Source organism: Suricata suricatta, chromosome 2, assembly GCF_006229205.1.
Source record: "Suricata suricatta isolate VVHF042 chromosome 2, meerkat_22Aug2017_6uvM2_HiC, whole genome shotgun sequence".
Lineage (NCBI taxonomy): Eukaryota > Metazoa > Chordata > Mammalia > Carnivora > Herpestidae > Suricata > Suricata suricatta.
Genome location: NC_043701.1, coordinates 16,947,000 through 16,968,575, shown reverse-complemented (window position 1 = coordinate 16,968,575; position 21,576 = coordinate 16,947,000). Strand labels below are relative to the sequence as shown.

The window sequence follows — 21,576 nt, the reverse complement described above, 5'->3', positions numbered from 1 at the left end:
TTGGTTTTCTCTCTACAGTATTATCTTATTCCACTTAGCATATTGTCCTGAAGGTCCATTTATGTTGCTGCAAATGGCAGAATTTCCTTTAATGGCTGAACAATATTCCTGTGTGTGTGTGTGTGTGTGTGTGTGTGTGATATCACATTTTCTTTATCCATTTACTTGTCGATGGACATTCAGGGTGTTTCCATGTCTTGGCTACCATCAACAATACTCCAATAACGTGGGAGTTGCAGGAATCTTTTCAAGATGGTGATTTCACTGCCTTCAGATAAATACCTAGAAGCAGAATTGCTGGATCATACAGTAATTCTATTTTTCATGTTTTTTTGAGGAATTGCCATACTGTTTTCCATAGTGGTTACACTAAGTGACATTCTTACAAACAGTAGGACAGCGTTCTCTTTTCTTCATATCCTTGCTAACATCTGTTGTCTTATGTTGTTGATGACAGCCATTCTAACAGGTGAGAGGTGGTATTCATTGTGGTTTTGATTTGCATTTCCCTCATTGGGGAAGCACCTTTCCATGTACCTGTTGGCCAGCTGTAGGTCATCTTTAGAAAAATGTTCAGGTCCTCTATCTGTATTTTACTCAGATTGTTTTTTCTTTTATTGGGTTGTAGGAATTCTGTATATGTTTTAGATATTAACCCCTTATATATATATAATGTATATAATCATATATATGATTAATATTTTCTCTCATACTATAGGTTGCCTTTTCATTTTCTGAATTTCCTTTGCTGCACAGATGCCTTTTTGTTTGCTGCAATCCTATGTATTTATTTTTGCTTTCTTGTCTTTACTTTTAGGGTCAAATACCAAAAAATCACTGCCAACACAAATGTCAAGGAGCTTATTAACCCCTGTTCTCTTCTAGGAATTTTGTGATTTCAGGTCGTAGGTTCAAGTCTTCATTTTCAGTTGATTTTTGTGTAAGGTGTTAAGATAGGTGTCCAGTTTCAGTCTTCTGCATGTGGCTTTCCAGTTTTCCCAATACCATTTATTGAAGAGACTGTCATTTCCCCATTGTATATTCTTGGCTCCTGTGTTGTAAATCAGCTGACCATATATGTGTGGGTTTATTTCTGTGTGTCCTGTTCTGTCCCATTGATCTATGGGTCTATTTTTGTGCTAACACATTACTGTTTTAATTTCCATAAGCTTTATAATCTGTTTGAAATCATGAAGTGTGAGGCCTTTGGCTCTATTCTTCTTTCTCAAGAGTGCTTTGGCTATTGGGAGTCTTTTGTGGACCCACATATAAAGGCTGGGATTGTTTCCTTTGTATCTGGGAAATACCACTGAATTTTGATTGGGATTGTGCTGAGTAGATCACTTTGGGTGTTACATAAGTTTTAACAGTATAATTATTCTCTCAAACAATTTAGTGCCAGGAGTATGAAGGCTGGTAGGATCACTCAATCCTGTAATGTCATTTAAGGACACAGGTCCTTTTTCCCAGGTTACTGTCATCATCTGGTGGAAGTTGGTTCACCCCTACATTTGCTTCCACTATAATCTTTTCTTATAGACTTGCTCATTTTTCAGTATTTTTTATCATGATCAAGACCACCATCATCTTCTGGGAAATGTGTGGACACCATGTAATTCTTCTGGTTAGGAATCCCACATAATCAGTCACCAAGTTTTTAGATGAGACGATTGTTAACATTTCTCATCTGTCCTTGCTACCACTACATTCATTAATTTCCCTTCTTTTTTTTTTTTTTCACTTCTTACACCATTTCAATTCAGACTCCATACATCTGTTTGGGTAATGTTTGTTAAAATTCAAGTCTAATCATACAACTACTCACCTACCAAAAGAGCCTTAATGGCATCCTCATGGAAGAGAATCAAAATAATATGACACAGGGCATAATCTGCTCACTACTTACCTCTCTAGTCCTATTTCTTGCTAAATCGTTTATAATGAATGCTGTAGCTATGAACAAAAAAAAATGTTTTTTTACCTTACCCTGATTTCTCAGGGTCTCTCTCTGTCCCTGTGACTTTTCTCACAATCGTTGCTTCTCTTTAGAATGGTACCCCAATCCTCTAGTAGATTCCCAGAGAGAAGTGTTTAAGATTCAGCTCAAGTGTCAAATGCTTTATAAACTACATGACAACTACGTTGTGAATCGTGGCATCTGCAGTTGGAACAGCATTCTTCCTTAAAACACACTATCCCCTTGCCCACTAGGACTAAACTTGACCTCTTCTTCCTTCAAATCCCTACTATGTCACAAATAAATTCCTGCCACAGCACTCACAACACTTCAATGCACTTGTTTCATGTCTATGTCTCTCTCCACTAGACTAAGTATGTTGAAGCAGGAAGCAAGTTTGTCTTTGAACTCCCTAGGCCTCACACAGGATCAATAATAGGGCAATCAACCAATGTTTGTTAAATTAATTGATACAGACAGGGAGTATACATACATACCAAGGGACCAGAAGAGACAAAACTGATCATTACAAATTACTATAAGCAGATAGACGAAGCACTACCACTGTGAACAAGGTGCTCTTTAGACACAACAGAAAAATGTTTAATTATTTTCAGGTAATTTCAACACTGGAGACCCTTCAGTTCTGACATCTGATTAGAATCAGGACTAGACTCATCTGCCTATATTTAGAGCATGATTCAGGTAATGAACGTTTCCTGAAGAAGGAAATGGTTGCTATGGCCAAGTTAAGTGGCCCAAGGACACAGGCAGGCCGTTGAATCATCCTAGGGAACATAAAGCTTTGAGGCACTGCAAGTAATCTCTTGAGCATAAAGTCAGTCACAGGTTTAGATAATCAAGTTTTACTTGATAGTAAGTTGAAGAATACAGGGAATGTTTAAAAAAAAAAGAAAAGAAAAAGATAAAGTTAAGTCCTGCTATCTCTGCCCTTGAATAGAATAGTTTACAATGTAGCTAAAATGATAAAAATTTAGCAACCATCATTTGAATAGTCAACTTACTTCTGGAAATGAAGCTCCTGAGAATCAAACACAAAATGAATGCCTGAATGAATATAATAAATTTCCTTTTATCTGATATTCCATGTCTCTTAAGGACTCTCAAAATATAAAGGAACAAAAAAATTCTTTCTCCTCCCCCTTTCACCACCCGAGTTAACTTACTCAACTGTTAGGTTCTCTGGGACGACCCGGAATGCCCCAGGCAGCTGGCTCTCCCTTCCCCTCTTTATCTCTGGCACTTGCTGTAGAGGCGGTGGCTTGGTCCACCCAGTGTCCAGTGCACCCCCTTCCTCTTCGCTTTCCTCTGCTCCAAGACGGAAAAGCAACCGAATCCCCAGACTCTCCCAGAGCTACAGAGGGCCATCTGCCACAAATTTGGCCTTCCCACGGAGGGCTTTCCCTTCTCAGTAGAGCCCCAGGTGGAAGGAGTCCTTAGCTCTTTCCTCTTGTTCCCACCCCAAACGCAGACACAATGCCAAGAGGTGCAGCAGTCATCTTGTGACCACTGATGGGGAAGATGGCGGAGAAGGGAGTGTGGGACATTGATGACACAGCTTATCCAGCTGCCCAGCCCTGGACGACATCCCTTCAGACCTCTTGTTGTGAGTCACTCTCTTGTTGAAGTCCTGGTAGTAGTTTTTGTTACAGCTGAAGTCCTCTTCTCTTAAGGTTCTTACCTGAGTCTGTTAATTCTGTTAACAGGCCTGTCTACCCCCCAGTTAGGCTGGGCTCCATGAGGGCAGCGCTCTTGTTATATTCATCTCTGTATCTTTACTAGGATGATGCCTGGGATACAGCAGACGCTCAACAAAAATTTACACGTGGGTCACAGGGAAATGAACATTAGTAACATCAATCATCCTCAGTAATCACACGTATCTTTTCTACCATCTTGTGGATATATGCACCAAAGTTTATCACTGTGTCAGAAGACTGTAAAATACTTCTAAATTGATCAATGTGATCGACTGATCAATTGATCAATGCCTTTTGGAATGGTCTTGGGATACTGCTTTTCAGGAATTAGCTCGTGATTTGAGGCATCTGTTCATGGTTTCATGGTAGAACGATAAAATGCTCAGAACCTGGGCACTTTCAACTGTTTGAATATACACTTAAATATTACCATTACTATAGAACTTATATACACAGTGAATGTTAGGTTTCTTATATTTTATAGTGGTTTTGATTTTTAACCTAATACTACAGATCTATCATCTCATTTTATCCTCAAAGCAGCCTTGTAAAGTAGGCACTGTTTTCTTTTTAATAGAGATTTAATTTAAGCTCAGAGAGGTTAAGAAACTTGCCCAAAGTCCATCAGCAAGTTATGGAAACTAGAGCCTTCTTGTGTTCCATACTATCTTTAATTAAAAACGGCCTAGGGCTGAGGTGCCTGCGTTGGCTCCGCTGGTTGAGTGCTTGGCTCTTGATTTCAGCTGGGGTCATGGTCTCAACGTTTGTGGGTTTGAGCCACTCAGTGTAGAGCTGGCTTAGGATTCTATCTGCTGTTCCCTCACTCTCTCTCAAAATAAATAAATAAACTTAAAAAAAAATGACCTATGGCTTTTCCCCTAAAAATATTAGGATGAGACTCAGATTCTATAAGTTATGAACTTTAGGTATTCTCCACATTTCTGTGTCATCTACTGCAGGAAAATGAAAAATCCTGTACAACCGTATGTACTGCGTCATCTGTTGAACACTTTCAAGCTAAAGAACATTTTCAGATAACCAATTCCTAAGTCTATTCAACAAACACAAAAAACAAAGTTTTACTAGAACACAGTCATGCTCATTGTTTTTTTTTTTAACATGTTGATAACAGCCACTTTTGTGCTACAACGTTTGGGCAGAGCTGGGGACTGGAACGGAGACTGTGTGATCTGCAAAGCCTCAAGTATTTATTATCGGTCCTTTGTAGAAACTGTTGGTCAACTCCTATCCTGGGGCGTTAAAGAGAACAAGAGGCTGGTTCTCGCATATTTTCATAATTGAGGGAACAGAGGAAAGGATCACACATGCAAATGTAACCAGCCAGCTAAGGACAGGCACAGCTCAATTTAGTGTGTTTTGCTTTCTTGTGCTTTGCAGGTAGTGTTTTTGTTTAACAAAGTAAAGGTCTGTGGGAACCCTGGCTCAAGCAGGTTTATCAGTGCCATTTTTCTAACAGCACTTGCTCATTTCCTGTCTCTATGTCACATTTTGGTAATTCTTAGAATATTTCAAACTTTTTCATTTCTTATATTTTGGTGATCTGGCATCAGTGATCGCTGTTCCCACTGTTTTGGCACACCATGAACTGTGCCCAGGTAAAGATGGCAAACTTAACTGACGGATGATGCTATATGTGTTCTGACTGTTCACTGACGGGCGGTGACCCTCTCTCCCCATCCTCCAGGCCCCCTGAAACATAACAATATTAAAGTAGGCCAACTGATCACCCTATACTGGCCTCTAAGTGCTCCAGTGAAAGGAAGAGGTGTACGTCCTCACTTTAAATGTGGTGATGGAGATAAGATGCCTACGCGAGGAGATGCAAGGGGTGGATGGCGCAGGCGCTGTCACACCGCGTTAGGCTACGAACGACCTTCTGAGGATGGTCCGAGGAGGATCATCTGAATCCGGACCGTAGTTGACCAAGGGTAACTAAAACCGTGAAAGCAATACTCTGGAGGAGGGGGGCGGGGGCCGACTATCCTGGCTCTGTGCCGCAGAAGAGAAAGCTTAGGATTACAGGTTAAGGAACTTGCTCAAAACCACAAAGAGATGAAGAGGCAGAACTGTGAACTGAACTCGGGGGTGGTGTGTGGCACCACAGCACCTGGTAAGTAGGTCACTGACTGGAACCACTTAATAGTGACTCCAGACTAAAAGATTGAAATGGTTTGAGACTGCAAGCTTCCAGTGGGTCCATTTGAGTATGAGATTCCGGGACACAGGGTAACAACTGGTTTCTTCCTTTTTTAAGTGGTAACATGTGCAGCTGGATCAATTCTGACAATGCAGTTTCTTCTTAAAGCAAGTCAGAAAGGCGTTGCTGAGTTCACTGAGGGTCACTGGTCCTGAAATGTTTTTAAAACCAAACGTGCCTCTATTAGATGGAACAGAACTTTGGGGTTCCGAGCAATCCTACAATCTGCGCCTGAGCATATGCAGAGCCGTCTAGGTTTTCAGGCGATGGCCAGTGAGAGATTAGAGGGCAAAATGGCTCCACCTGCAAGCACCTACTTGGTTATGCCGAGAAGGGTGACCTGCCAATCTTTGTATCTTCGCACTTGATTCTCAGTTCTAGCAGCAAAGTCTGTACTGCAGACGCTTGGGGGACTTGACAATGCTGGTATGTGAGGAGGGGTATTCCATTTTTATCATTAACTGACTGCTTCATATTTAAATAGAACACAAGTATGTTTAGCAAAAACATCAATGTTCTACATTTTCTTAGACTGAGTTTTAGTATTTTTTACTCTAAAACGTTAGTTTGCCTTCCTTTTTAGAAGAGGAAAGGTAGCTGAGTAAACCTTTTTGTCTGTATCTCACTCATTTATCCTGCTCAAACAGAAGCAAGGAACTTAGAGTTGTCTTCAACAGCTGAGAGTCACTAAAATTAGTGTCGCACAATCAACCATTACCTATTCTGTTGTACAGTTACAATAGACTTGCTAAGCAGGTAACTACTTTGACACCATGTGAAGCAGAGAAATAATGGAAAACCAAGTCAAAGTTTCTTTGGATTTCTTCCGCTCAGTTACAGCTTAATGTGCTGAATATCACAAATAACAAATGACAGTTTATAATAATAATTTAAGTACGCTGGAAGTTTGTAATCTAGGAATAAAACAGTGATTACAGTGTTTTAAAACTTTCACCAAATTTTCAATTCACAAGATTTTCAATCTCACATGCTAGGGTACAACTTTTTCTGTGTATTTAAAAAGAACTCTTGTTCTCACAGGAAGTTGGTCATTTTTAGTAGGAGCTTATACTTATATTCTTAATAGCACCACAGACTTAGCTGAGGACAATATGAGCACACACCAGAGTAAAGGACACAGCTTATCTGTCTACATTCTACATTGCTGCAAACTTAACATCTTTTTAAAAAAATTTTTTTTCCAATGTTTATTTTTGAGAGAGAGAGACAGAGTATGAGTAGGGGAGGGCAGAGAGAGGGAGACACAGAATCTGAAGCAGGCTCCACAGAGCATGTCTGCACAGAGCCTGATGTGGGGCTTGAACTCATGGTCAGTGAGATCATGACCTGAGCCAAAGTCAGATGCCTAAAGGATTAAGCCATCCATGTGCCCCAAACTTTCTCTTCCTCATCTAAAGATGTTAACATTTAAATATTTCCCCTTTCCCCACATTGGTTTATTTCAAAATGGTTTTCCTTAGCTAAGATTAGGAAACAAAGATACTTCTTAAAATCCAATTATCAATATATAAATTATAAGGCATTGCATAATTTATAAGGAATTTTAGTATTAACATAGAAATGTTGACAGATGTCAGAAAGTACATAAAAATATTGTAGGAAATGTCTAACAGACTTCTCTCAGAGAATTGTATCTTTAATCAAACTAGATGTAAGATACCAATTTTATTATATCAAAATAAAGGCAGCTGTGAAAAAGAAATTAATTTTGGACTTACAGTCTACTGGCTAATATTTTAAGAGTATCACTTCATGACTAACCTTCTAAACAATGTGTTCATGAAATGATGCTATTACTCAGGCATAGGAGATTTTGATCAGGAATAAACTGAAAATTCCAGATCACTGTCCTGTAAGCTCTTGTCTGGTTACACTAATTGATAAAACTTTTCAACAAATAACCACTTGTGGAGCTGAATAAAACCATTCAGAATGACAAATACATTCTTAACTTGCATCATTTAGGAGGGATCATTTTCCAGCTGAGGGCCAGAGCCTTAAAATGATGTGCACTAAAATTCCAAATTATTCATGAACTAGAAGAGCAGTTAGCAAACTATGAGCCAGATGCTGGTTTTTGTAAGTCAAGTTTTACCAGAGTGCAGCCGTGCTTGTTCATTTCTGTGCCGTCCAGGCCAGCATTTTGGAACTGCAGTTGACGTAACAATGTTACAGTGGGTTCAGGTGCACAGCAAGGACGCTGTGCATTACTGCACGCTCAGCACAAGTGCAGTAGCTACACCTGCCACCAGAGAACCCTAAGACAATGAAACTGCCTCTAATCCTGTGCTCTACCTTTCATCCCTGTGACTTACACATTCCATAACTGGCAGCCTGCACCAACCACTCCCCTTCACCCACTTTGCCCACCCTCCTTTTCCCTCCTCTCTGGCAACTACGAGTTTGTTCTCTGTGATTATGATTGTTTCTGCTTTTTAGATTCCATTTATAAGTGAAATCATATGGTATTTGTCTTTCTCTGATGTCACTTAGCATAATACCCACTAGACCCATCCCTGCTGTAGTAAATGGCAAGATCACATACTTTTTCATGGCTGAGTAATATTCCACAGTGTGTGTGTGTGTGTGTGTGTGTGTGTATCTCCTTTTTATCCACTCATATACCTATGGACTCTAGATTGCTGCAATAAACCCAGGAGTGCATAAACCTTTTTGTATTCGTATACTGGTTTTCTTTGGGTAAATATGCAATAGTGGAATTGTTATATTATATGATGTTTCTACTTTTAATTTCTTAAAAAAATTTCTACACTGTTTTCTACAAGGGCTATACCGATTTATGTTATTGGCTATACCAATAACAACGGCTACTTGTTATCAACATCCTTGACGTTTGTTATTCCTTATCTTTTCGACACTAGCCATTCTGACCGGTGTAAGGTATTATCTCACTGTGGTTTTGATTTACATTTCTCTAATGATTCATGATGTTGGGCATCTTTTCATGTGTCTATTGGCCATTTATATGTGCTCTTTGGAAAAGTGTCTATTTGATTATTTGTGGGTTTTCTTGGTGTTGAGTTGTAAGTTTATATATTTTGGGTATTAACCCCTTATTGAATGTATCATTTGTAAATCATTTAGTAGGTTGCCTCTTCATTTCGTAATACTGTCTTTTCTTGTCCCAATAGTCTATTTTTTTCTTTTCTTTTCCTTGCCTTAGAAAATGTTGCTAAGGTCAATGTCAAAGGTTAACCATAAAAAGCATAAGTTTATTTCTGGGCTCTATTCTAGTCCACTGAACAGAAAGTGTTTATTTCTGGGCCAACATCATACTGTTTTATTACAGCCCTGTAGTATGCATCTTGAAATTAGAGACTGCAATGCCTCCAGCTTTGTTTTTTCTCAAGCCTGCTTTGGCTAGTCAGGGTCATTGTGATTCCACACAAATCTCAGTATTTGTTCTAGTTTGTCTATGGCAGCTTTAGAGTGGCAAAGTCATGCCAGCAACCGCATGGTCTTCAAAGTCACACATGACCCTAATTTAAGAAAAAGTCTGCCAACCTCTGGACCATAGGATATTTTTGTGTCACATTTAAAGATACAAAAAACAAAAACCTTTATTCAACTAAGATAATCATTCAAAACGATACATCCTTAAACAGTCTGTTTTGCTTGATACACACAGGTTGGAGTCTATTTTGCTGACTTGTGCTGGCTGGCTGCCACTTCTCTATCCTGGACGTGTGTTTCACACGCGGGCTTGGGCTTCTTGCTCCTCTGCTCCTGCTACATTTCTCAGGATGCTTCTTGAGCCTGCATTGTCACCTGTGTCACCTGCTTCTGCTCCCTTGTCTCTTCTCAGCAGTTTACATAATGTTTTCCGTGTGCTCTGGATGTTGTGAACGGACTAGGACCTTTGATCACAACCTTCCGTCTTCGTATTTAGCAATTCTGTAGTTTTAGCTTTAAAAATTTTTTTTAAAAAATATTTTTGAGAGAGGCTGTGAACAGGGGAAGGCAAAGAGGGACAGAGATACAGAATGTGAAGCAGACTCCAGGCTGAGCTGTCAGCATAGGGGATGACACGGGGCTCAAACATGAACCGTCAGATCATGACCTGAGCTGAAGCAGGATGCTTAACCGACAATCACCCAGGGGCCCCTAGCTTTTTTGTTTTCCTAGCTTACTTTTTTAACTTTATTGTTTGTTTTGTATTTTAATATTCATTTAGATTTTTTTCACATACTAATTTCTTGATTACAATCCTTCTTGCATCTCAGTTTTTCTCTTTGGGTTTATGAAATGTATCCAGTCTTCACTTGTTTCTTGTTCAGGGTACTAAGCACCCCAGGGCTTGGAGCCGCCTTGCATCAGCTCCTACCTTTTGCACTAACACTCTCTTGCTCGTGGCGGGGAATGCTTTCCTCTTCAATGCCATCCCCTCTGCTTTCTGTGTCTGAAGGACTCGTTATAACGTCTTCTCCACTGAACCCTGTACCATATCATGTGCTCAGGCCTCGATTTTGAGGTGGAAGTCCCATGTGTACTGAGCTCTCCTCTTTTTTTTTTAATTTCTAGCTCAAAAATAAAAATCAGGCCAAATAATTTTTATGTACAGAGATATGCATGTTAAACTTCTCATAGCTAATCCCTGTAAAAGTTTTTTTCTTTTACTCTATGGACAATCAAGGATTAAATGTCTCAAATTCCCACTTGTGTTGTAAAAAGTTCATCTTCTACTGTACTAAATGAGAAACAAAAACATGTCCAAACTATGTGATATGCTATCACTTACTGATTTGATATCATTCTAGTAACCCTCTTGTTTTAGTGGTTTTTCTTTTTATTTCCTTATTAGTTGTGATCAGACTGAGTTTTTAGCTTTCTTTGTTTTTTTCCTACTAATGATATACCAGCTAGATAATAAATTAAAAATGTCAATTTGGTAAACTGCGCAAACTAAGTACTTTTAAACAAATTCATAATAATCCATAAGGATTCTAACTTTTCATAAGAGGCAGAACCAGATTACATAATACAAACATTGATCGTAACCAAAAAAATGCACTGGAATAATAGCCTTATTTTAGCAGCTAAGGATTTCTGAGAGAGCACAATCAATTAAAAAAAAAATCTGGCTAACAAAACGACAGGGTATCCATTGAAGAACCTTATGCAATAATAAAAAAGTAATTTTGAAAAAGCAGAACTAAATTTTCCTATGCTGCTTTCATAAAGGTAAAAAACCCCTTTCATCTAAAATAACACCTCTGCATGGGTACAACTGATCTGCCATCAACAAAGCCACCTCTGAATGTCACTTTGCTCCAAAAGTCAAGACTCAAAAAAAATAACAGTAATACAGTTACAAGTTAAAACAACATTAAAAAAGCTAGTTAAAAGTCAAACAACTCAACTTACAACCAGTAATTGAGGAGAAGTGTACATAATTAGAGAGACCCTTCTAAGAAACCGTATCAGGGCCTCTGCCCACACACATCAAGCCAAAAGGTTCTTTCTTTAACAATGGGATCTTAGAGTCCTGTCTCAATGGCCTGGGGCATCAGGCTTGGGGAATAAGGAATACAGAACAGCGGTGGTTTTAGGCATTCTCCGGCATGACAATAATTGCTTTTTGTTTGTCCTGTAAGGAAAGAGAAACTTCCCAGAAAGAAATACAGAGTCTGAGATATGGCTAAGGAGGAGCATGCTTAGGAGCATCTCATTTAATAAACATCAGATAGAGCCTAAGCTGAAAAGGACCGCATGGAGGTTTTTATTTTCAGAGAACAAAACCTTAGCTGGGTAGAAAAATATCAGGGAAAGACGGGGAAAGTGGAGGATGAAACTTGTTTTATCTTTTATTCTGGACTATGAATTTAGTTTCTGGGCATAAGTGACACTTGTATTAGTTTAAGGTGTACATGACAATGATGTGATACATGCACAGATTACAAAGTGATTATCACAATAAGTTTAGTTAATATCTATCCCACCTCACAGGAATTACTTTGTGATGAGAACTTTTATGATTTACTCTTGGCAATTTTCAAATATACAAGATGGTAATCTTATTGTTTCTTTTACTATATATTTAGCAGATACATTGAGGCCACGGGCATTATATTAAGTCCACGCTGAGGAACAGAGCTGAGAGGTAGAGAAATCAGATCCTGGTAATGTGGCTTAAGCCCGGGCCGGGCTGTGTGCCTCGATGGTAGAGTTATGTGAGTCAGCAAGATCTCTTCACTGTTGAAGCCTATCTGAACTTGGGTTAGCTACCTCTGGTGGGAAGAGTTCCAACTAATAAAATGTTGGAATTACATTCATCTTTAACACACTGTAAATCAATACCTGCAGTCTGTGACAAACTGTTTTGACTACAGTAAGCAAAAATATTCTCCTAGGGATGAAATTATGCAGTAGTTTTCAAAGGTACTGAAAACAGAAATCTTGTCGTGGGTGTGAGGGAGGGATGGACAGTGAGGAGTGAGACACAGTGACTGGAAATCTTGGGGAGCACATCCTACGACGGATTCTAGGTCCACTACAGTAACCAAGAATACTTCCGTTTGTTTCGGCTTTGGGAGAACCACATTATTCATATCAATACATACATATCAATACAATTCATATCAAGGTATAGTATCTAAAAATTGCTATTAATATTTATCCCCTTCTCCAAAATAAAAACCCAACCCCAAACCAGTACAACCACACACTTAAAGAAAATTCAATAATTGTGTTTAACATGCAGCTATGGGTAAATTAAAAAAATTAACAAAATGTTAAGAGACAAACGTGCTAACCTTCTTTCCCAATTTTTTCTAGATCTTACTAAAGCTATCTCTATGAGGCAGAAAATCCTCTTCAGTCTTAGTTAAAATAATAGCTACTATTTATTGAGCATTTATATGTTAGGCACTATGGCAAAATGCTTTATATACAAATTTACTCATTTAATTTTTCTTTCTTCCTTCAATAGGACTTATTTTAAAATCCCAAACGAATTGCTACAAAGAGCCATTTTCCAGGCCACGCCATGAAATGATAAGCTTAGAATTAGTACTGGTGCCTTATTTTACAAAGATTTCTTGTCGTCCCAAACCCACAGATTCCATCTAATACGGCTAGAAATGCTGCAACTGACTGGTTTGTGAAAGCTGGATTCTAAACTCCATCTCAGAGAAAACACCAGAAATTTCCAAATCTACCAGGACCTCACGTACATCAAGACACCAGATATCTTGGAGGGCTCTTACTTACAGCGAACTGCCTCTACTAATAATCTCACTCAGTATGTACTACAGAAAATGGGGCTCACCCATGTCATACAAGGGGTACTTAAAGTGTGGTATGCAAACCTGGTGGCAGTCTGCAAACGGTTAGGAGTCCAGAACATTTTCTACATCAGTAAGTCCACTGCTTACTTCAGCTAACTTGTTTTTTCCTAGCAAGACACTCTTGATGAAGGAGGTTGATTTACTCTAGCCCAACCTTCTCATCCGTCATGAACTGGTAACAGTTTGTGAACCACGAAAGACCCCGAAGAGCCAAAGCACCCTTGAAAAACGAAGCTGGAGGTATCACAATTCTGGATTTCAAGTTTTAGGACAAAGGTGTGGTAATGAAAATGGTATGGTACTGGCACAAAAGCAGACGCATAGATCAATGGAACAGAACAGAAAGCCCACAAATGAACCTACAATTATATGGTCAATTAATTTTTTATAAAGCTGGAAAGAATATCCAATGGGAAAAAGTCTCTTCAACAAAATTATGTTGGAAAAACTGGACAACAACATACAAAAGAATGAAACTGACTACTTTCTTAGACCACACACAAAAATAAATTCAAAATCGATGAAAATTTGAGACCTGAAATCATAAAAATCCTAAAGAGAACACGGTAAGTAAATTCTTTGATATTACCTGAAGCAAATTCTTTCCTTTTATGTCTCCTTAGGCAAAGTAAAAATAAACTACTGGGACTTCTTCAAAATGAAAAGCTTCTTCACAATGAAGGAAACCATCAACAAAACTAAAAGGAAATCTACAGCATGGAAGAAGTTATTTGCAAATGACTTATCTGACAAAGGGTTAGTATCCAAAATACATAAAGAACTTCCAAAACTTAAAAACCAAAAAATGAATCATCTGACTAAAATTGGGCAGAAGACATGAACATTCTTCCAAAGATGACATCCAGATGGCCAACAGACATCTGAAAAGATTTTCAACATCACTGATCATCATGGAAATGCAAATCAAAACTACAATGAGATATCACCTTACACCTGTGAGAATGGCTAAAATCAACAACACAAGAAAAACACGTGTTGGGAACCCTTTTGCACTGTTGGTGGAAATGCAAATTGGTGCAGCCACTTTGGAAAACAGTATGGAAGTTCCTCCAAAAGTTAAAAAACGGAACGAGCCAATGAACCAGCAATTGCACTACTAGGTTTATACTGAAAGAATACAAATACACTAACTCAAAGGGATACATGCACCCGATGTTTACAGTAGCATTATCTCCCACAGCCAAATTATGGAAATAGCTCAAGTGTCTAGTGACTAACGAATAGAGAAGATGTATAGACAATGGAATATTACTCAGCCATAAAAAAAGAATGAAATTGCCATCTGTAACTACATGGAGTTTTATGCTAAGCAAAATGAGAGAAGGATAAATACCATATGATTTCACACATCTGTGGAATTTAAGAAACAAATGACCAAAGAGGGAAAGAAAAATACAAACCAAGAAACAGACTCTTAACTAGAGAGAACAAACTGGTGGTTACCAGAAGGGAGGGGGTGGGCTACATAAGGATGGGTATTAAGGAGGGCACTTGTTATGATGAGCACTAGGTGATACATGAGTCACTATGTTGTACACCTGAAACTAATGTAACACTGTACATTAACTGGAATTTTAAATAAAAACTTTAATAAAATAATTAGCAATTGACCTCACCTTTGACAGAAGCAATTTCACACAGGAAACATGACCTTCATAGACAGCAGACAGAAGAGGGGTAATATGATGTTTATCCGGAGCCTGTGAAATAGATTAAAAAAACACTTTATTTTTCATTTCTTCCTTCCGCTTAGATTTAATTAGAGAACATCAGTGTTTACCTCTTTGCCCTGTGATATAAAATCACTTCAGAGCTATAAGTTTCCAGCCACGTAGAGCCCAAGCCCACAAGCAGAGTCTCCTTGTGTGAGGGCGCAGGGCTTTGACCTCAGCTCCAACCTCGGCTCTGTCACTCACACTATGCTGACTAGTTACTTACCCTCTCTGAGCCCCAAGTCCTCACAATGTTGTAGGAATGTGAATGAGGTTCAGGAAAGGAAGAAGGGGGGTAGAAAATAGTCAATGAAGAGGGAAAAGACAGTCACATTGGGGCCAACTGACAAAGTGTCCCCTGAAATGCGTAAAGTTCACCTCACTTAGCTGTCATGGCTAAACATTTTACCCAAACCCTGAGAAGCTGTGAGAGGCAAGAGCCAGGAGATGACTGCTCTTGTCTGACCATCTGCCTACCAACCTTTGTCCAAAACTCCAGTTTGGATTTATTCATTGCATGATAGCCGTCTGCTACCTAGAGACAGTGACAGTGTTAACTCCTTAGTTGCTTGAGAACTTAAAACTGAGTTAGGATACTTCATTTTTATCAATTTAAGAAAGTCTTTTTGTTCAACTTATTTTAAAAAAAAGCCAACTATATATTTCTAAGTTACAGGAAATTTGGTATAATTTCAGACTATATTTCTGTTTTACAAGATGACAGGAAACAATTACCCAAAACATACAACAGGTTTTTTTTTTTCTAGAATGACAACGTTCTTTACATACATTAATATCTGCTCCTTTCAGCAGCAGAAATTCCAGGATTTCAAGCTGCCCACAATCTGCTGCATAATGAAGAGGCTTCCTTCCACCTTCTAGTGTCCGGTTGACATCTTCTCCCTTATAAGAGAAGCCAAATGAAAATGATATTTAGATGGATGGTAGATGGAAGATGGGACATGAGATACCCAGTATTTTTCCTTTCTTAAAAGCCTGAGTTTCATGAAACAATCACATTTCCTGCAAAGTGAAATAAGTAATCAAGAAGTTGAAATTAAATTCTGTGCAACAGCACATATGTAGTATGGTGGTAATTCAGTCATGATCAGCCAAACTGGAAACAACAGACAATAATGCTGAATGTAATGAAATGTTACTGTGCTCTATTTCTACGGGGTTCAATCAGCATAACGTTAAGATGTGGCCACAAAAAGACTGGTAAGTTCAAATACTGAGATTTTACTTTAAGGAAAGCATCCCTATTTTGATGGGAGCAGATACCATTATCACAAGGTAGTTAGCACTACTACTAAGAATCATTTCCTTCGTTGAACATTTGCTGACGCCCTGCTATATGGCAAACACTGTGTATGGAAAAGACAGAGGCGAACGAAATCCGACATAGCTTCTGACTCCATGGAGCTTACTATCTGGTGTGGGGAGCAGACATTAATCGGATAATTAAAGGACTAAACTAAAAGTGGAACCAGCCTCTCTACTGACCAGCGGACATGGGCACTGTGCTACACTTTACACCATCCTAAAAGGAGCAAATCTCCATTTCATAAATGAAAAGTCTGAAGCGAAAAGAGGTTAACTGTTTAATGTACTAATGAGTGAGGTCTATATTCAATCTCTTTCTAAACCACCACGTTGCCCCCAATGCAGTACTTGCTCCTTCTTTCTTAAGGAAAGTTCAGATTTGAGAGTGGCAAAATGTCTGAAAGAGTTTATCTTCTCAACTACTATATTACTCAGTTATCTTGGTTTGGTCAACTCATCAAGTCATACTCTGAATCAAGTAGTTCAGAACCCTATCATTTCATGGCCGCTACAAGCTGCTGCTTCAAACAGAGGTCCAGGAGAAAGGGGCACAACCGGCTTCATGTCCCTGGAGGCTGGGCTGGAGTTCCAACTCTACTACTTAATTGTGGACGTTACACTGGTTTCTACCCAAATCTGTTTCCTTATCTGTCAAATAGGAAGAAAAATGCTTAGATTTCATAAGGTTTTGCTGCATCATTAAGATAATCCATGCAAAATATTTAACATAGGTCCTGACCCATGGTAAAAAATTTAATAAAAGTTAACTATTATTTCTGTGGATCCCTGATGTTGGTTTATACTGGCACTAAAAGACTATTCTAAAACTGAGTGAAGGCAGGTTTCTGCAGAATGGCTGAAATTTAAAGGTATGATCTAATGTAATATACTTTTTCTTCAGAAGCAGATTTAAATAGTCTGGGCAATCTGGCACACCACCTTAACTTTTATTCACAACTGCACAAATGGGAGCATTTGAGGCAAAAAGAGATACTGCTCAAACGATTCTTGATCAAACTAGTTTCTTAGTAATATGTCCCCTTCATTAAACACAGAGCATTAACCGGATAGGTCTTTACAGTGAGAAAAGCAAAGAATTACTTGTAGTAAGAAATCAATAAGAGGGCTCTGTCCGATATTTTCCCAAATCAAAATAAGTGACATCTTCCTTCTCCACTTGGTATGAGCCTGGAAAATGCATATGAAATGAAGTTGTGAATTTAAACTTTCTCCTTTATTGCTACAGACACTGCCTTTACAGTTCTTATTTTAGCAGACCGAAAATGACACTACCAGAAAGGCTCTGTCTGACTGACAGGAAAGAAAGGATCCTCTTCGGTGGCGCCTTAGCAAAAGCTGTACTTATAGAGGAATTTATAGTACTGAGAGACCTGTACAGGGAAAGCAGGCCTTAAAGTAAATGAGTTTTGTACTTTCACCTTAAGAAACTAGAGTATTATGCTAAAGTGAAATAAGTCAGAGAAAGACAAATACCAATCAATTTCACTTATATGTGGAATTTAAACAACAAAACCAACGAACATAGGTAGAAAAAAGACACAGAGAGGACTTTGGTGGGGGATGGGTGAAACAGCGGATGGGGATTAAGGAGGACACATTGTGATGAGTACCAGGTGTTTCATGTAAGCAGTGAAATCTCTAAATTCTACACCTGAAACTAGTATACTGTATGTTAACTGGAATTTAAATAAAAACTTTAAAAAGGATAAAAAAAAAAACCCTAAGGTGAACACAAAAGGTATATGGAAATCTCTGTACCTTCTGCTCAATTTTATTGTGAACCTAAAAATGCTCCAAAAAAATAAGGTTTATTTCTTTTTTTAAAGAATTTATGAAACTTTTAAAATGTTTAATTAAAAAAATTTTTTTGAGAGACAGAGACAGTGCAAGCAGGGGCGGGTCAGAGAGAGAGAGGGGGAGATACAGAATCCAAAGACAGGCTCCAGGCTCTGAGCTGTCAGCACAGAGCCTGATGGGGGGCTTGAACCCCAAACCGTGAGATCATGACCTGAGCTGAAGCCGGACACTTAAACTTTAGGGGCACCTGGGTGGCTCAGTCAGTTATTTTTTAAAAAGCAAATTAAATTCAAAGTTAAGTCAGAGGGAAGAAAAAGAGCAGGAACAAATGACATGGAAAACAGAAAAAGAAGAGAAATCAAAAGCTAATTTTCTGTGATCAACACAATTGATAAATCTGTAACCAGAGTGATCAGAAAAATAAACAGTGAAAACACACAAGTGCTAATATCAGACTTTACTGATTACCTCCCACAAAGAAACTCCCAGGCACTAGAGGGTTACACTAGTAAATTCTGCCAAACATTTAAGAAAAAAGAGTAATACCAATTCTTCCAAAAATGAGAAGCATCCATTTTAGAAAAAAGAAGTAAAACTGTTTTTGTTTGTAGGTGACATGATCGTCTATGTAGAAAATTCTATGGAATCTCCCAACAGACTACTAAAACTAGTAACTAACTTTAGGAATGTTGCAGGACAAAACAACCCATATACAAAATCAACTGCATTTTTATATACTATTAATGACTACTATATTAATGTTATTAATATACTATTGATGACTAATTACAAAACTAAAATCAGTATTACTTACAATAGCATCCAAAGATGAAACACTTCGTGATAAATTAACAAAAAGTGAAATACTTATGCATCAAAACTACTAAAACTGTTGAAATTAGAGAGAACCGAAAGAAATGGAGATACCAGGTCTGTGGGTTTGAAGACTCAATATCATAAAGATGTTGATTCTCCCCAAATGCAGTACCAGTCAAAACCACAACAGGCTTTTTAAAGAAACTGACAAAATGACCCTAAGTTTCATCTGGAAATGCAAAGAATCTAGACTAGCCAAAATCACTTTGAAAAAGAACAAGTTGAAGGGCTAGTACTGCCTCATTTCAAGAATTATTAAAAACTGAGGTAATCAAGGAAGTACAGTATTGGCATAAAATTATGAAATATGCAAACTTTTATCACTAATGTATAGTGAAAGACAATGGGTCAGTGGTTGCCTGGGGGGAAGGGACGGGAAGGGAAGGACAGTAAGAGCCAGGGACCACGAAGGGGCAGTGAAGAGTGACGAATGGGTTCATGATCTTGATTGTGGTGATGATTTCACAGATACCTATATGTCAAACTTATCAAATTGTACACTTAGTATCTGTAGTTTGTTGTATTTCAATTATACCTCAATAACAGATTTTCCTGAAATCAAATCTCTCTCGGTGGCTCTTTTCTGACAAAATGGGATGCTAACAAAACAGTATTTGAGGTAGGATGAAGGCAGGGGTGACTAATAATCTTCCTGGGAAACTTAAAGAGCACAAGCTATTTGAGGTCAAGTTCCTTTCCCTGTTAGTGCTGAGGGGAAAGCTCTTGACTTCTATATCCTATACCTCAACTAACTATCTGGAAAAAGAAGTTTTAAAGTGGGGTGAGAGAGGGTCAAATGTGAGCCCTACTAGCTTCAGAGATCAAAACAATTGTCTGAATTGCTGGGAAAAGCCTCGTCAGTATCCCAACTTCTAGCACTATTTTGCCTACTCCATTCTTTGCAACTGCAGGGAAACTGCTAAACGCAAAATGTGATCACAGCACTACCCCCTTTTTATTTTTTTCTTTACATTTATTTATTTTTGAGAGACAGACAGAGCATGAGCGGAGGAAGGGCAGAGAGAGGAGGAGACACAGAATGGGAAGCAGGCCCCAGGCTCTGAGCAACATTTAGCACAGAGCCCAATGCGAGGCTCAAACCATGAACTGTGAGAATATGACCTGAGCCAAAGTCGGACGCTTAACCGACTCAGCCACCCAGGTGTCCACAACATTACCGTTTAAAAAGTCCTCTGATGACTATTCATTGCTCTGAACAACACAGTTCAGAAGATCTGGACTCATCTATCTGGTGACTACCCTTCCAACACCAATTCTCACAGCACCACCCCCTCCTTCCGTCCTTTGTTAACTCCCACTAATCCTTTAGAAGCCGATTTTAATAAACCTTCCCATGGAAAGTATCTCTAACCTTCTCAACTTGGAGTAATGTGAGCTCACAGGTGTGCCCAAAGCACCTTGCATCTCCCTGTATCGAAACACTTACCACATTCTATGCAAACTGTCTGGATCTGTATCCTCTATGAATACAGGTCAGGTACCACATCTCTATTATTTACTTTTGTATCTCCAATGCCTAGTGTAGTTTCTAACATATAGTAAATACTGATATAATAAAGCTTTTGGTTGAAGAAATGGTGAGGTTGCTCAAGTAATAGATTTGGAAGTCAGCCATATACAACACCTTCCATTTCAAGCAGACATGGATAATATATTAGTTATCTAGTAGTAGTAGCAGCAACTTGAGATCAGTGATGTTTACTGATGTAGGGGATTTGAATGACAATTTCACCAGGTTTTCAGCAGTCTTGATAGGAGGTACCTGCAGTAGTGGCTGTAAAATAGGGAAGGATGACAGTGCTCTATCTAGTTCCTTTCTCCCTACCTGCCGCCCATACTCTAGGCATTAGTGACATCACCAGAGAGGAAGCTAGACACCTATTCTGCAATCTTGATTCTAACTTAATGAAACATCACCAGCTAAGGAGAAAAATCTAATACCGATTTTGTCTCCCAGATTCCAGCATTAGAGAAAGATGGACAATCTCAAGGGGTCCCTTAGCATTACATGACAATCTTACCATGCTTTCCTTTTCCTCTTGCTTTTCCATTTTCTGCAGAGATTATTTTACGTTTCTTTCACTTTTTCCAGATCTCAGATTTCTCTGTCTCCTCTTTCCCTTCCATTCTCAGCAGATAGCCTCCTCCGATTGCCCTGACATAGAAGACCGCCTGCAGACAGGCCGTCCCTCGGAAGTTCTCTCCACTTCACGCCCCTACAGCTGACAAATCCTCTCCTCCTGTCGACAGCCAATCTCTCACCTATGTTTTAGATACCATCTTTTTTTTTTTTTTTTACTTAGAAAACTTACTCCTTTACTTACTAACTTTTCTCGTGTTCTCAATCTCCACTGTGGCACTGGCTCCTTTTCATCAGTGTATGCCACGCGCAACTCTCTGACTGAAAAAGCGAGTGCAACACATCAACCTCTCCTTCTCAGACCTTTTAGTTCTTGTTCTTCCTCCTCCCTTTCACGGCTAAATTTTCCAAAAGCACTGTCTATATGTGTTATCTCCAATTTCTCACTTTCTGTTCTAATCTGACTTCCACCTTCAGCACTATACCATAACCATTTTT

General features: G+C 38.7%; 1 protein-coding gene across 1 annotated transcript in view; it reads right to left on the bottom strand.

The window, feature by feature from the left end:
- MTPN (myotrophin) overlaps positions 1-21,576 on the bottom strand; it is a 55,535-nt gene that overhangs the window by 6,987 nt on the left and 26,972 nt on the right. Inside the window, exons 2-3 of the mRNA XM_029922879.1 lie at positions 15,747-15,860; positions 14,862-14,945 (exon numbers count right to left, since the gene is read on the bottom strand). Of these exons, the coding sequence (XP_029778739.1) occupies positions 14,862-14,945; positions 15,747-15,860 (198 nt within the window). The remainder of the gene's footprint in view (positions 1-14,861; positions 14,946-15,746; positions 15,861-21,576) is intronic.